The sequence below is a fragment of the Diospyros lotus genome, chromosome 11 (genome assembly GCF_014633365.1).
Source record: "Diospyros lotus cultivar Yz01 chromosome 11, ASM1463336v1, whole genome shotgun sequence".
Taxonomy (NCBI): domain Eukaryota; kingdom Viridiplantae; phylum Streptophyta; class Magnoliopsida; order Ericales; family Ebenaceae; genus Diospyros; species Diospyros lotus.
The window spans coordinates 6,380,629-6,395,089 of NC_068348.1; the positions used below are offsets into that span (position 1 = coordinate 6,380,629).

The 14,461-nt window shown below is 39.0% G+C and overlaps 1 protein-coding gene across 1 annotated transcript in view; it reads left to right on the forward strand.

Moving 5' to 3' along the window:
- The first annotated feature begins 1,130 nt into the window (after window positions 1-1,130).
- Window positions 1,131-14,461, forward strand: part of LOC127813057 (plant UBX domain-containing protein 10) — a 35,706-nt gene continuing 22,375 nt past the window's right edge. The window contains exon 1 of the mRNA XM_052353778.1: window positions 1,131-2,186. Within this exon, the coding sequence (XP_052209738.1) occupies window positions 1,404-2,186 (783 nt within the window). The 5' untranslated portion in view covers window positions 1,131-1,403. The remainder of the gene's footprint in view (window positions 2,187-14,461) is intronic.

Consider the following 14,461-nt stretch of genomic DNA (forward strand, 5'->3'; position numbering starts at 1 on the left):
GAATCCAGTCATGTAGGCCGAGTCTTTTATCCAAGTCTAGAATACTCTCAAGTTAAATCTAGACCTAGATTTGGAGTCTTGGGTACCCATTTGCCTTAGCCTAAATTTGAGTGCTTTGGGATACACATCACTTCAAGAAAGCTCATGAAGGGTTGTTTAATTTCACCCAAGAGTTAGGATATTTTCCATCACAATGTAAAGTTTTTATCCCATTTAATTGGAATCATTTAATACATAGTGGTGAGATATATATATATTTTTTAGTTTAGATAATCTCCCCTTATATAAGATGTCAAACATTATAATAACATGTCAAAAATATTACCTCATAGTAATTGCTTTACCAAATGGGTTATTTATGTTTTAACCAAGTTGTCGTGTCAATCCCCCCTCGCCCTCTCCCTTCCTTCTCTATTTTTTCTTGCATGCCTCCCTTGTCAAAAGTGACATTCATGGGCCAACACACAAGTTCGGCCATGGTTGTCTTTTTTTTTTCTTATAATATTTTATTTTTATTTTTATTCTCTATATCTCTTTCACATTTATTGAAGAAATGACAACCATGGCCAAACTGGTGGGTTGGACCATGGCTGTCTCTTTGTCTCCTCATTCCAATTTTCTTTTTTCTTTCTCCTTCTTATTTATTGTGCCAAAAAAAGAGAGGCAATGATGGGCCAACACCACCGTTAGTTTGGCTGTTTTCTAATTGCCATGGCCGAAACCTAATTCATTTTTGGCCGAAACCCCCTAATTCATTTTTGTGTGTGGAACTTTGAACAAATTTGACCAACCTTCCAAAAATTATTTTGATTTGGAGAGCTCATAGATTCCATAGAATCTTTGGTTGACCATTTTCACTAGTTACTATTCTAGACAAACTTCTTGTTGGAAGGAAAAGAAAAAAATCAGAATACCAAGCAGGAGTTGAGGTTTCATACTTGTGGAGGACTCCAACCGTGCCAATCCTGTAAAGTTAGAATACTATAATTAATAAAATTAAATTATAAGATAATTTTAAAATTAAACGTACAAATAATAATAATAATAATAATAAAAATAAAATAAAATTATAAGATAATTTAAAATTAAAAGTGCAAATAATAGTAATAATAATAATAATCATAGTCACGGGAGGATATTAGAATTTAGGACAGTTTCGTTAATCATGAAGCAGTTATGAACGACTCGGCGACGAGTTGAACGATGATCATCGCTTTATCAATTCCATAAACCTCAGTAGAACAGAGAACTTTCGAGACTGTTGCGAGAGAGAGATTCGAAATACACAAACGGAGAACGAAGATCTGTCTGTTCATTGGGTTCTTGCTCGAATCGAAGCCCTAATTTCGTCAAATTCTCGCTTTCCAATTTCGTTGGATCCGACCGATTACATAGATAGAGATATGGTTGATGTAGCCGACAAATTATCTTATTTTCAAGCAATCACAGGCCTCGAAGACCCAGATTTGTGCACGGAGATCCTCGCCGCTCATGGCTGGGACCTTGAACGGGCGATCTCCAGTTTCACAGCCTCGAACTCCGAGCAAACCTCGAGCCCCGACGCCGGCGGAACTTCCGGCGCCCCAGACGCCAGCGGCGGCGCGTCCAATTTAGATTCGCAGGGTCTAGTCGCTGGCGGCGCTGCGCCTCCCGGTTTGGCGTGGAAGCTCATTACGCTGCCGTTTTCCATTATTTCTGGTAGTCTAGGGTTGATTTCCGGCGCGATTGGGCTGGGTATGTGGGCCGCCGGTGGCGTTCTTTCATATTCCCTCGGCGTGATTGGCCTGAACCGAGGTGGCGAGTCCTCGTCTCCGTTGGTTTCGTTATCGGCCGCTGCGTCGGAGGCGACGCGTTTCGTGGACGATTTTGAGAGGGGTTACGGTTCGACTCGTCCGAATTTTGTAGCCGAAGGGTTTATGGACGCTTTGCAGCGGTCTCGGCACGCCTTTAAGCTACTGTTCGTTTACTTGCATTCGCCTGATCATCCGGACACGCCTTCTTTTTGCGAGAGGACTCTGTGTTCCGAAGCCTTAACGGCCTTTATCAATGAGAATTTCGTTCCCTGGGGAGGAAGTATTCGGGCCAGCGAGGGTTTCAAAATGAGTAACAGCTTGAAGGCTTCGCGGTTTCCATTCTGTGCTGTGGTTATGGCTGCAACAAATCAGAGGATTGCCTTACTTCAGCAGGTATCAGACTTGGCTTTTCTTTGTCTTCCGTTAAGTCATTTAGGTTAAATTGAATAGAGCTTGGAGTGAGATTGCCACAGTCGATTATCCCCATGAAGAAGCTGCAGTGTCTTTTCTCTGTTGATAAATGATAATTGTCATTGCGGGACCTTAGGAGAATTCTATCGTGTAGCGTTATGACACATGTAAGTCAGTTTTTTAGACAGTCGATTTGAAATCACTTTTAAAGAACCTCAAACAACATTTTTATGGTAAAGAGTTTGGAGTCTTCTTTTTCAGTTAATATTCAGATCAGCCTGATTTAATTGTTCATTTGTTTTCTAGAAGGAGACAGAATCTTGTGGAATTATTTGTGGCAAGCACTACGACATTCCATATTCCTGGCTATATATATGACTCTCTACTTGTTTCTTGATTTCTTTGTATGCTTATATAACTTTGCACGGTTTTTCATCTCATTCAAATTCAAACGCTATAACCTATATGAAATATGATTTTAAAAAGAACAACTCTAAATCACACAAAAGGGAATGTGGATAGGTCTTTCCAGTCATAAATAGAATTTTTACACATTCAAAATATCTAATCTGTATGGGTATATGTTTTCCTTAATTTTTTTTTTCTTTTTTGCATCATATGTGTTATATCACACAAGAAATAGAGCATTTTGGACGTACCTTTCTGCCCAGGCCTTGGGTGATGTTAAGTCGTCAACACAAGAGTGACTAATATCCAAGACTTGGTTGGCATCAAGCCATCAACTGCCCTCCATCACACAGTAAAACACAAAGATCCATACCTCCATGCACATGAAACATTGGAAAAGGAGGTGATTCACTTATTTGCTAGACTCCCTAAACATAGAATACTAGCTGATTGTAGTGTGACATCTTTGTTATCAATGGTTAGAGTAAAGCCTAGTGAAGTTATTCAAAAGAAAGGTCACTCTAGGTGAGGCCCTCTATCCCTAGAATGCCTTTTAAGACATGACTGCCACTTTCCTAATCACAAAGAACCCCTTGGAATGAGCAAATAGAAAATGAACCTTTCTCAAGCCCCTTGTCAATCCCTTGTCCTACTATATGAAGAACATTAAGAAAGTGTCAAGATCTTGAACCTGATGGACCAATTCTCTTCAATTGATGAGAATCGGAACAGAATTTGGGTGAGAAATGAGAGAAGAATGGAGGGAGATAAGAAGAACAGGAGGGAGCGAGAGAGAAAGAAGGTTTGGGAGGGAGAGAGATCTGAAATTGGATGGAAATTCTCGATGATACTCATTAGGTTGTGTTAGTTGCTTATATACTAGTCTCAAGGCAGTGTTTGGTTGGCACCAAGCCAGTTTACAGGGTGCAACCCAAACAGCTACCTGAAGGTACAATCACCCACTAACTTCCATATAAAAAAAATAAGAAAAAGAATAAGAAATCCCTTTATAGAACATTAGGGTTCTTGACAATCACCCCCTCCCCTCTCTAAAATTTCTTGTCCTCAAGAAATGAACTGCAGCCTGTGGGAGTTGAGTTAGCAAGTCAGGTAGGTATTCCCACATATTGTTATCCGGATGGAGGTGAGTCCACTGCACCAGCACTCGTGTCAAAAGGGCTCCATGCTTGTAGATGACCCTCCCATCCAAAATAAGAGCCGGTTCCACTGGAGGTGAAGTATCACAAATAAAAGTAGGCAGGGAATAAACTAACCGACTGGGCTCCCACTGATTTCTTAAGCATTGAGACATGGAACACTGGGTGAATCTGAGTAGTAGGAGGCAGCTGGAGCTTATAAGTCATAGTCCCAAACTTAGCCACAATTGTAAATGGTCCATAGAATTTAGGACTGAGTTTGGAAATCTATCTGTGAGAAAGAGCTCTTTGGTGAGAGTGTTTCAGCTTGAGATAGACCATATCCCCCACCGCAAACTCCTGTTCAATTCTTTTTCTGTCAGCAAACTGCTTCATTCTGTTTTGAACAGTTGCTAATTCCTTGCACAACACCTGTAGAATTTCATGTCGTAGCTGTAAATGGGAGTCAACTGCAGCTACTGATGTAGATTCTAGAGTGACAGGTAGGAGAGGGGGTTTATAATTGTATAGGGCCTCAAATGGGGACATCTTGGTGGAGCTGTGGTGACAAGAATTATACAACCACTGAGCCAATGGAAGCCACTTATGCCAGCCTTTAGGTTGCACAAAAATACAGCATAGGTAAGTCTCCAAACACTGATTCACCCGCTCTATTTGGCCGTCAAACTCGGGTTGGTATGCAGTAGACATATGCAGGCTTATACCCAAAGCTCTAAACAGTTCCTGCCACAATAAACTTGTAAAAACTTTGTCCCTGTTTGAAATAATGAACTGTGGAACTCCATGTTATTTGACAACATTATCCAAAAAACTGTTCGGGCCGCCTCTTGCGCTGTAAATGGGTGTGAAAGGCTCAGAAAATGAGCAAATTTGGTAAACCGATCTACCACCACAAAAATGCAGTCCCTGCCCTCAGACTTAGGCAATCCTTCAACAATGTCCATGGATATACTTACCCAAGTCTAATGAGAATCATTGAGAATTTCCAGCCAATTTCAGATCTCTCTCTCATCAATTCTCAAGTCCATGGATATGTTGTTGTTGTTGTTGTTTATTCTTCTGATATCTCCCTCATTTCTTTTGATTTTCCCCCTTACTTCTTGTTCTATTTCCCTCGGGTTCTTCCATCTTCCTATGAAAACCCTAGGTTCATGACAGAAAGCTAAGAGAATTGTCTCCGAGTCAAATTTTTGCAATGCTTGAGGTTACACCTGTGATAAGGGAACCAAACAATACAACAACATAATCATCTCAAGCTTTAATTCCCTTAGTTTAGGCTAGCTAGATGAATTCTAGCTCAAAAACAACATTACATCATCTCTGCTCATGCTCCTATATTCTATAAAGCTATTTTATCCAATGGTGTAGGGTTTTTTCACCAAGTTCCTTTGTCTTTTTCTATCTTTTTTTTCTATTTCAAACTTCTTTTATTTCATCCCCTTGCCTCATATATCTAGTTTTTTATTTTTTTTTTCTTATACGGCTGCATATCTCTTAACAGTTTCATCTCAATTACACTTATATTTTGCACATGTTACTATTTAGTTGCCCAAAATTTTAAGTTATAAAACAAAGATGGTCTTAAGCCTTTTGATAAAAAATTTCTCTTGAGTTTTTAAAAAGATTTTATAAATATTTTTATGATTTTATAAAATGCTAGGCACTTCTCCACTCTATCAATCTTCCTCTGATTCTATGTATAAAAAGATTTTATGGAAGGCTTAAGCCTGTCATGGTTGTTGTAGTATCAAAGCTTATTACTAGGTGGTGCACCATGGTTTTGAATTGAGCTGTGTACCTAGAAATTTGGTTTGATTCTGTCGGTCAATAGGTTCTAAATTTAATCACTGATACTGGGGTGCAGTTTGGGCTCAAGTAAAATGCCGAACTGCACTGAACTAAACAGGTACTCCTTTATCTTTGGGAAACTCTTCTCCAATAATTTAACATTGAAACAAAGCTTTAAATCCACTCCCTCTATCCAACATCACAGTTGATCTTTCTTTTTCCTTTTTATCATGTGTAACAGAAGACCCTAAACAAATATACTTATATTGTTTCTCTAGTTCTAATTTCAGTTGCTCAACAGATTACTCTTCAGCCTAAAATCTATACACTTGTTAGCCACTAACACCATATAAAGCACTTGTCACAAAAACATTTTGTGAATCAAATGCCACATCACTTTGATATTATAGATAAAATTTTGAAAAAATCTTGTGTATTCTACTCACTTAATTGATTGGCCTAAAATCCTCCAAGTCCCCTAAATCCTCTGCTCCTAGAAAGTATAAATACTTCATTTTAAGTGTTGTATCAATATAGGTGCTATATTTTGAGTGTCATATTTGTGTTCAATGCACATGCATTGGACACCCTAGGTTATGTATGTCAAATAACATGTCCTAATTGTTTTTCATTTCTTTTTTTTAAATTGTCATTTTCATTTGGACACCTCTAGGATAGAGTAAAACTTTAATGGATTAGACATGCAATGATCGTGTCATGCCCTTGAGGACACATTGGGGTATTTAAAACTTTCTTATGGGTAAAACATACTAATAAAACAGGTTTCTTTTTTTTTTTTTCCTCTGTATGATTGGTGATATTTATATCATTATCAATTTTTATGGATTGTCACGTATTTCATATTGTTGTATCTAATTTCATGTTGATCGGTCATATATCTGTAATATTTTTATGTAATCAGTAATTATATATTGAATAATACCTTCATATTAGATTAGCGGTACTTAATGCTTTTAGTTCTTTTTGGCTGTTATATTCATAAACATTGCTACAAGAAATATAAAACTATTATCTTTTTGTACTTTTTTTCTGCATCCTATTTTTTTTTTCAATTATTTATCTCGTGTCTGATTTTATTTTAATTTTTTCTATTCATTTCTTCATCTTCCTCCCCTGCCCCTGTGGGAAAAAAAATTGTATCTCAGTGTATTGCATTTGTTTTTATATTCACACACGTGCTTCTCAGCTTTGCACCCCTTTCCTTTAGCAGTTGCCATGAAGGAAGCATTTAAGCTCTTCTCATAAATCAAACCTTCTAATTTCCCAGAAGCATGAATGGTGGCTATCACATCCTTTCGTAAGCAACCACTAATAATGATATCATCTGGATGAACCTTCTCATCATGGATAATGAGCTTGCTAATGTTATTATTCCTTGTGTGTGCATGGGCCCTTTTTGTTGAAAGTGCTAGAATTTTGATCTTTGTTGTCAATCAACACCACCCAAGAATAGTTTTTGTAGCTAACCTAGATGCTTTTTAGAGCCACATATTCTTAAAATGAAATGAAGATAGGCTTGATGAGGGTACCCATAGTTGAGCAAAATGTGAGTATGTTTTAAAGATGTTTAGTTTAACTCTTTTGCACACACAATCACACACCACAAACATGGATATAGTATTTGATGTCATTTTGGACCTCTTTCTTTAGTCATTAATGAGAGATTGAGAGTTACCAATGAAATCCCATTTATATCTTAGATTTAAGCATGAGATCTTCGTTAGATATTTACCATGAATTGTAGACAAAATATTATTTTGTTGGGGATTAACCCTCTTATTAACGCATTGGATGGCCTAAGTGAATTGAAAAAAAAATTTAAGGCAGTTCATTGATGCTCGTATCTAGTGTTAAATTTGCAAGGCTTTTCATATTTGTGTAGACAACTGCGAGTAAAAAAAGATGGTTCATGATTAGAGGTTGAGGATTTGATCATAGAACATAATAACTTTAATAGGAAAATTTATGGAACTAATAGATGTGATGGTTAGGAGAAGAATCAATATTATTTGCATTCAGGAGACATGATGAGTTGGTGAAAAGGCTAAAATGTTAGCTAAGTCAAGAAATAAACCTTGCTACTTAGGAAAGGATCCTACGAGGAATAGAATGGAGATTATTAAAAGATAAGGTAGTGGATGAATAGGTTGGAAGATAGGGTTATCATAGTTAAAATTGTTCAACTAGATGAAACTTTGAATATTGTCAGTACATTTGCACCATATGGTTAGACTGGGACAATGGATAAATAAAACATTTTAAGAGACTTTAGAAGGCTTGTTGCAAGGAACACCCAATAAAGGAAGACCATTACAAGAGGTAACTGAAATGGTGACATGGGTATAGAAGTGAATGGGTATATAGATAAAAAGGAAGGTATTGTTTTGGAGGAAGAAACCATGAGGGAAAAATTATTTTGGATTTTACCATGACATATAATCTCATCATAGTGAGGTTAAGATGGATACGCAGCCAAATAAGAAAAGATAAAATATAAATGATGTTATTCTTAATAAGGTTGGATTGGCTGTCTTGAAGATAAAATGTATGAGACACGATTGAAATGTTCTGGTGGTCATGTTAGAAGATGGCCAATAGAGACTCTTGTGAGGAGATAGAATGGAACAAAACAAGTATTTAACAAAAGAGGTAGAGGAAGACAAGAAAAGCTTGGTGGGAGACTTTTAGGTAAGGTATAAATTATAAGGGCCTTACAAAAAATAAAGATACAGATAGAAATGACTAGTGAGCTAGAATTTGTAGTGATCTCAACATAGTCAGATAAACTTGATATGTGTCGTATATCTCATCATTGCTAATGGTGTATTAAAAAAGTGGGATGAACATTTGATTACATATAAAAATGGCTGATCGATAACTCAATTAGACTACTACTTATGGGACAAAAGGATGCTTATGTTGTAAAAATTGTAAAATTATACTTGGAAACTGTATGATCACTAAACATAGATTGTGGTCCTTAAAGTTTATATGAAAAGGATGGAGGAAGGATGAAAAAAATGAAGTCTAAGATTCAAATGGTCAATTTAAAATCGAAAAACAAGTTAGTTTCAAGGAAAAATTATTTGGCTTAAGAGATTGGTTATGCAAGGTAAGGCTAATTCTTTTTGTTAAGTAAATGCAAGGTAAGGCTAATTCAACATGGATTGAGATGGCTACAACTATGGAGACTTGAGAAGAATTGTTATAGGAGATTCAAAGGGGAAAAAAAAAAAAACTTAAAACCAAAAAGGTTTATGGTGGTGGAATGAAAAGATACAAAAAAAAGAAAAAGAAAAATTACCATCAAGATGTTGAATCTTGTGGATTCAGGAAGGCGTTCTCTCGTTTTGTAGAGAGAACTTGGTGGGAATTATGTAGGGAAGAGATGAATTAGAGAAAGAGGGGAGAATTAGAAGATGAAACGAGAGGGAGAAAGAGAATTGAGAGGGAAATAGAATAGGAAATTGTTCAAATGATATTCGATATTTTCTCAATGAGGCAGGCCGAGCTTATATACTCGGCCCTAGCAGAAGTTGGCGCCAGAAACGGTTGCCATTTCTACATGTAAATGTCTCAATTCCTCACAATTACAAATACCTACCAGCCTTTATTATTTATTACAATTATTCCCCCTTAGGTACACGACAGCTCCTCTCCCCTTAAGCTAATTCTTGTCCTCAAGAATGCTAAGCAAGCTGGTTGCATTTGGGAACTGTTGGAGGAACTCTGATAGATATTCCCAAGTGTTATTGTCAGAATGTAGTGAGGACCACTGCACCAGCACTTGGGTGATTGGGGCTCCTTGCTGAAAAATCACTCTTTTGTCCAGGATGGCTACTGGGGTGACTGCTGGTTCTTCCTCCCTGAATGGAATGGGAATGGTTTGACTGGCCGTTTGGTTCCCAATTGCTCCCCTGAGTAAGGACATGTGGAACACAGGGTGAATGTGTGTTTTCTTGGGCAGTTGTAGCCTGTAGGCGACTAGTCCCACCTTGGTAGTAATGGCATACGATCCAAAAAACTTGGGGCTTAGTTTAGTAATAGGCTGCCTCGAAAGAGTTCTCAAATGGGGTTGATTGAGTTTGAGGTACACCTTTTCTCCTACCTCAAACGTTCTCCCACTCCTCTTTTTATCCGTTAGTTGCTTCATCCGGTTTTGAGCCTTGGCCAACTCAGTTTTCAAGGTGTGTAGAATCTTCTGCCTGTTTTGTAGATAGGTATCTGCGGCTGCCACCGACATTCGCTCCCCCATAGATGGTAATAGGCTAGGCTTGTATCCATATAATGCCTCAAATGGAGTCATCTTAATGGACCAATGGTGGTTGGAATTGTACCACCATTGGGCCAAGGATAACCACTCGTGCCACTTCTTAGACTACATAAAGCAGAAACATCTCAGGTAAGTCTCAAGGCACTGATTAACTCTCTCCGATTGACCGTCAGTTTCCGGGTGGTAAGTTGTGGACATGTGAAGCTTAGAGCCCAAAGATTTCAGTAACCCTTGCCAAAATAAACTAGTAAACACCTTGTCCCTGTCAGAAATGATCGTTTGAGGCACCCCATGTAACTTCACTACATTGTCCAGAAACATTCTAGCCACCTCTTGTGCCGTGAATGGGTGGGATAAGTTGATGAAGTGTCTGTACTTAGTTAATCAATCCACCACGACTAGGACATAGTTCCTCCCCTTTGACCGTGGTAAACCTTCAACAAAATCCATAGTTATATTAGCCCATGCTTGATCTGGAACCCCTAATGGCTGCAGGAGTCCAAGCTTAGCTACTGATTCATGTTTACACCTCTTACAAGTATCACACTGCATTATGAACTCCATTACTGATTTCTTTAATCCTGGCCAATAAAACACTTGGTTCACCTTGTGGTAAGTGTTTTGGATGCCTGAGTGTCCCCCTAAGGGCGAGTCGTGCATGGTTTGGAAAATTCTTTTCTTCAAGGCCTCGCAGTCTCCTATCACCAATCGCCCCCGATACCTCATCAGGCCATTGCATATAATGTATACCTGCCTGCTGTTGTTGTCTAGACTCAGCTGCTCTAGTAACTCCCTTGTCTAAGCTCCTTTATCATAGCTCGCTGTCACCTCTTGGTACCAATCTGGTACCAGTGGTGTAATGGCTGCACAGTCTCCCTCCTCATAACGTCTTGATAAGGCATCTGTAGCCACGTTTTCTTTTACTCTTCTATACTGAATCACAAAATCCAACCCCATTAGCTTTGCCATCCCCTTCTTCTGCAAATTAGTGTGCAACTTTTGTTGGGTAAGGAACTTAAGACTCTCATGATCTGTTTTGATTATAAATTGTGCTCCTTCCAAATAGTGCCTCCATTTTTCTACTACCATTAGCACATCCAATAACTCCTTGTCATATGTGCTGAGCCCTTGATGTCTTGGGGCTAAAGCTTGACTCATGAAAGCTAAGGGTCGACCCTCTTGAGATAACATAGCTCCTACCTCGGTTCTACATGCGTCGGTTTCCAGGAAAAACGGCTTACTAAAATCAGGGATCCCCAACACTGGCACTTTGCACATGGCTTGCTTCAACTGCCCAAATGCATTTTCTGCCTCTTCATTCCATCTGAAGTTATCTTTTTTTAATAATTTTGTCAATGGCTTGTTTATCACTCCATAGTTTTTCACAAAACACTTATAGTAACCCATTAGCCCCAATAACCCCCTTAAGGACTTGATGGTCTCTGGTTTAGGCTATGCTATCATAGCTGAAATCTTCTTGGGATCAGTGCTAACTCCAGCATTGGAAATCACATGCCCCAAATACTCCATCTGCTTCTGGGCGAAGTCACATTTGGACCTTTTGATGCATAGCTGATTGAGTTTAAGAATGTTAAATGCAATTCTAAGGTGTTCTAGGTGTTTAGAAAAAGTTGGGCTATAGATCAATATATCATCGAAAAAAACTAGCACAAATTTTCGAACATAAGGCTCAAAGATGTGGTTCATTAGGGCTTGAAATGTTGCTGGTGCATTAGTTAATCCGAAGGGCATTACTGTAAATTCGTAATGCTCGGGTTCTAAAGGCTGTTTTGGGAATATCAATTGGGTTCATCTGGATTTGATGATAGCCGGATCTTAGATCAAATTTAGAGAAAGTAGATGCATGGTTTAGTTCATCTAGGAGGTCCTCAATGATGAGAATGGGAAATTTATCTTTAATTGTGATGTGGTTAAGTTGGCGGTAGTCGACACAAAAACGTTAGGTTCCATCCTTTTTTTTAAACTAAAAGGACGAGGGATGCAAATGGGCTTTTGTTGGCTTGAATTATAGAGTTGTCCAGCATTTCTCTTTCTAATTTCTCAATTTCAGTTTTGAGCTTTGGTAGGTATCTATAGGATCTTATATTAACTGGTTCAACATTTGGTTGTAAAGGAATAGAGTGATCAAATGGTCTTCACCCGGGGGGTAGGTCCTTAGGTTCTGCAAATAGATCCCTAAACTCAATAAGTAATGCATCAAGGGAGGCTAGCTCATGTACCTGCCATAGGTCTGTGGTTGGCTTGCTGGTAGTTATTGAACACTGACCCACTTGTTCTCCTTGGTCCTCAATCTCCTCACTGGACTCAATCAAGAATAATTGAGCCACTTGGGAAAACTTACAGATTGCAGGACCCTGTTTCCATATTCCCTTGAAGTGCAACTTTCGTGCCTCCTTTTTCCAATATAATCTCCATCTTATTAAAGTCGAAGCTAATGGGACTTATCTCTCTCATCCAATCAACTCCCAAGACTATTTGGCACCCCCCCAGCTTCAGCAACCTAAGGTCAGCTTCAAATGTTTCTCCTCGCGTTGTCCAACAAAACCCCATGCAGGCTGATCTTCTTAACACCCTACTTCCATTAGCCATTGTCATTGCTAAAGGTTGAGTGTTAGATAACTCACATTTCATTTTTCTAGTTGTCCCTTCGTCAATAAAGCTGTGGGTACTCCCATTGTCAATTAGGACCATGAGTGTTCCTTCTTGTACCATTCCTTCAACCTTGATAATGTTGTTACTAGCCACTCCTTTTATGGCATGGAGGGGTATTGTGCCATTGTCTTCCTCCTCCCAATCATCCCTTACCACCATTGCCTTTTCTCCTACGTCTTCCTCAACGTCACCTCCTTCCAACAAGAGCAGTTGCCTCCTGCATTGGTGTATGGGGAAATACTTATCCCCACACATGTAACATGCCCCCGAGAGTCTCCTATGTTCGTTCCCTCTGCTTCCTTGTTGCCCCATGTTAGTAGGTGGTAGTAGTGTTGGTGGTTTTGGCATTGCCCCAACTCTATACATCTCCCTTCCTAACAGTGAGGAACCCAAGCTGTTTCCCCTACTCTAATTTCTTTGTTTCTTTATCTGTGCCTCCACATTTAATTCCTGGAGCAGAGCACTCTCCACCGCTTCCTGGATCGTCTTGGGCCTTGTCATCTTGATTGTGGATTTGAGTTCCTTACCTAGTCTAGTGATAAAACTTGACACGAAATAGTCTTTGGTCAAGTATGGATTCCTATTGAGCATAAGAGATTTTAGCTCCTCAACCCAAAGCTCATACTCCTGCATCGATCCACTCTGTTTCATTTTGTTGAACTCCTCAACTATATCCATAGTCCTCTTTTCACCAAACCTCTCACGTAATCCCTTCACGAAGTCATTCTAGCTACATTCTTCTTTCACTTTTGACCATCCTTGATACCATACATCTCCTATGTCATTCAAGTAGGCCACTGCTAGATTAATCTTTTGCTCCTCAGCCACTTGATGTATTCCGAACAACTTCTCACATCGTCGAATCCACCACTGTGGCTTAGTTTCATCAAAGACTGGTAGTTCCAATTTCAGAATTGGAAAGTTGTGGTGGGTAGAATTGACTTGGATCTCCTATCTCCTATCCACTCTGTTGTTCCCCATTGCCACTGGATCAATCTCCACCTTCAATGATCCTACCATCCTCTGACCAGTGCTGGCTCTCAGCAATATCGACTCTGATCTCTCTCGTGCGGGAAAATCTGGAGACATCCTCATCTGCGCTTGGCTCGATGAGCATAAACTACTACATCTGATTGCGCATATCCCTGCGCAATCATTTTGAGGCTTCCTCCATCCTTCGGTCCACCACCACTCCAATCGAATCCTCTATCGATTCAACTTTATCTTGCACGTCCATCATTGTGGCCGTCACCCGCTGAAGCTGCAGTTCCATCTGCTTCATACGAGTGCCGTCCGCCATTGGTATAACATGACGAAGTTTTGGGGCCAAGATTGGTGCTTTGAAACCAATTGTTGAATTCTTTGGATTCAGCATGGCGTTCTCTTGTTTTGTAGAGAGAACTTGGTGGGAATTATGTAGGGAAGAGATGAATTAGAGAAAGAGGGGGAAGATTAGAAGATGAAAAAAGAGGGAGAAAGAGAATTGAGAAGGAAATAGAATAGGAAATTGTTCAAATGATATTCGATATCTTCTCAATGAGGCAGGCCATGCTTATATACTCAGCCCTAGCAGAAGTTGGCACCAAAAACGGTTGCCATTTCTGCATGTAAATGTCTCAATTCCTCACAATTACAAATACCTACCAGCCTTTATTGTTTATTACAATTATTCCCCCTTAGGTACACGACACAAGATTGCTTGCTTCAAGACTATATACATGCTATAATGAAAGATTTTGGAAGATATACATTTTGGCAATATATATATATATATATATATGTTGCCAAAATGCACAGCACAAACAATGAAAATCAAAAGGTGTTGGTAAAAAAGAGGCAATGAAGAAGAGCTGACAATAACATTTTTCCAAGTTTTTTAATGAATGTAAAGTTGTTGGATTGGGACATCTTGATAATTTCGAAAAAGGATGGGAATT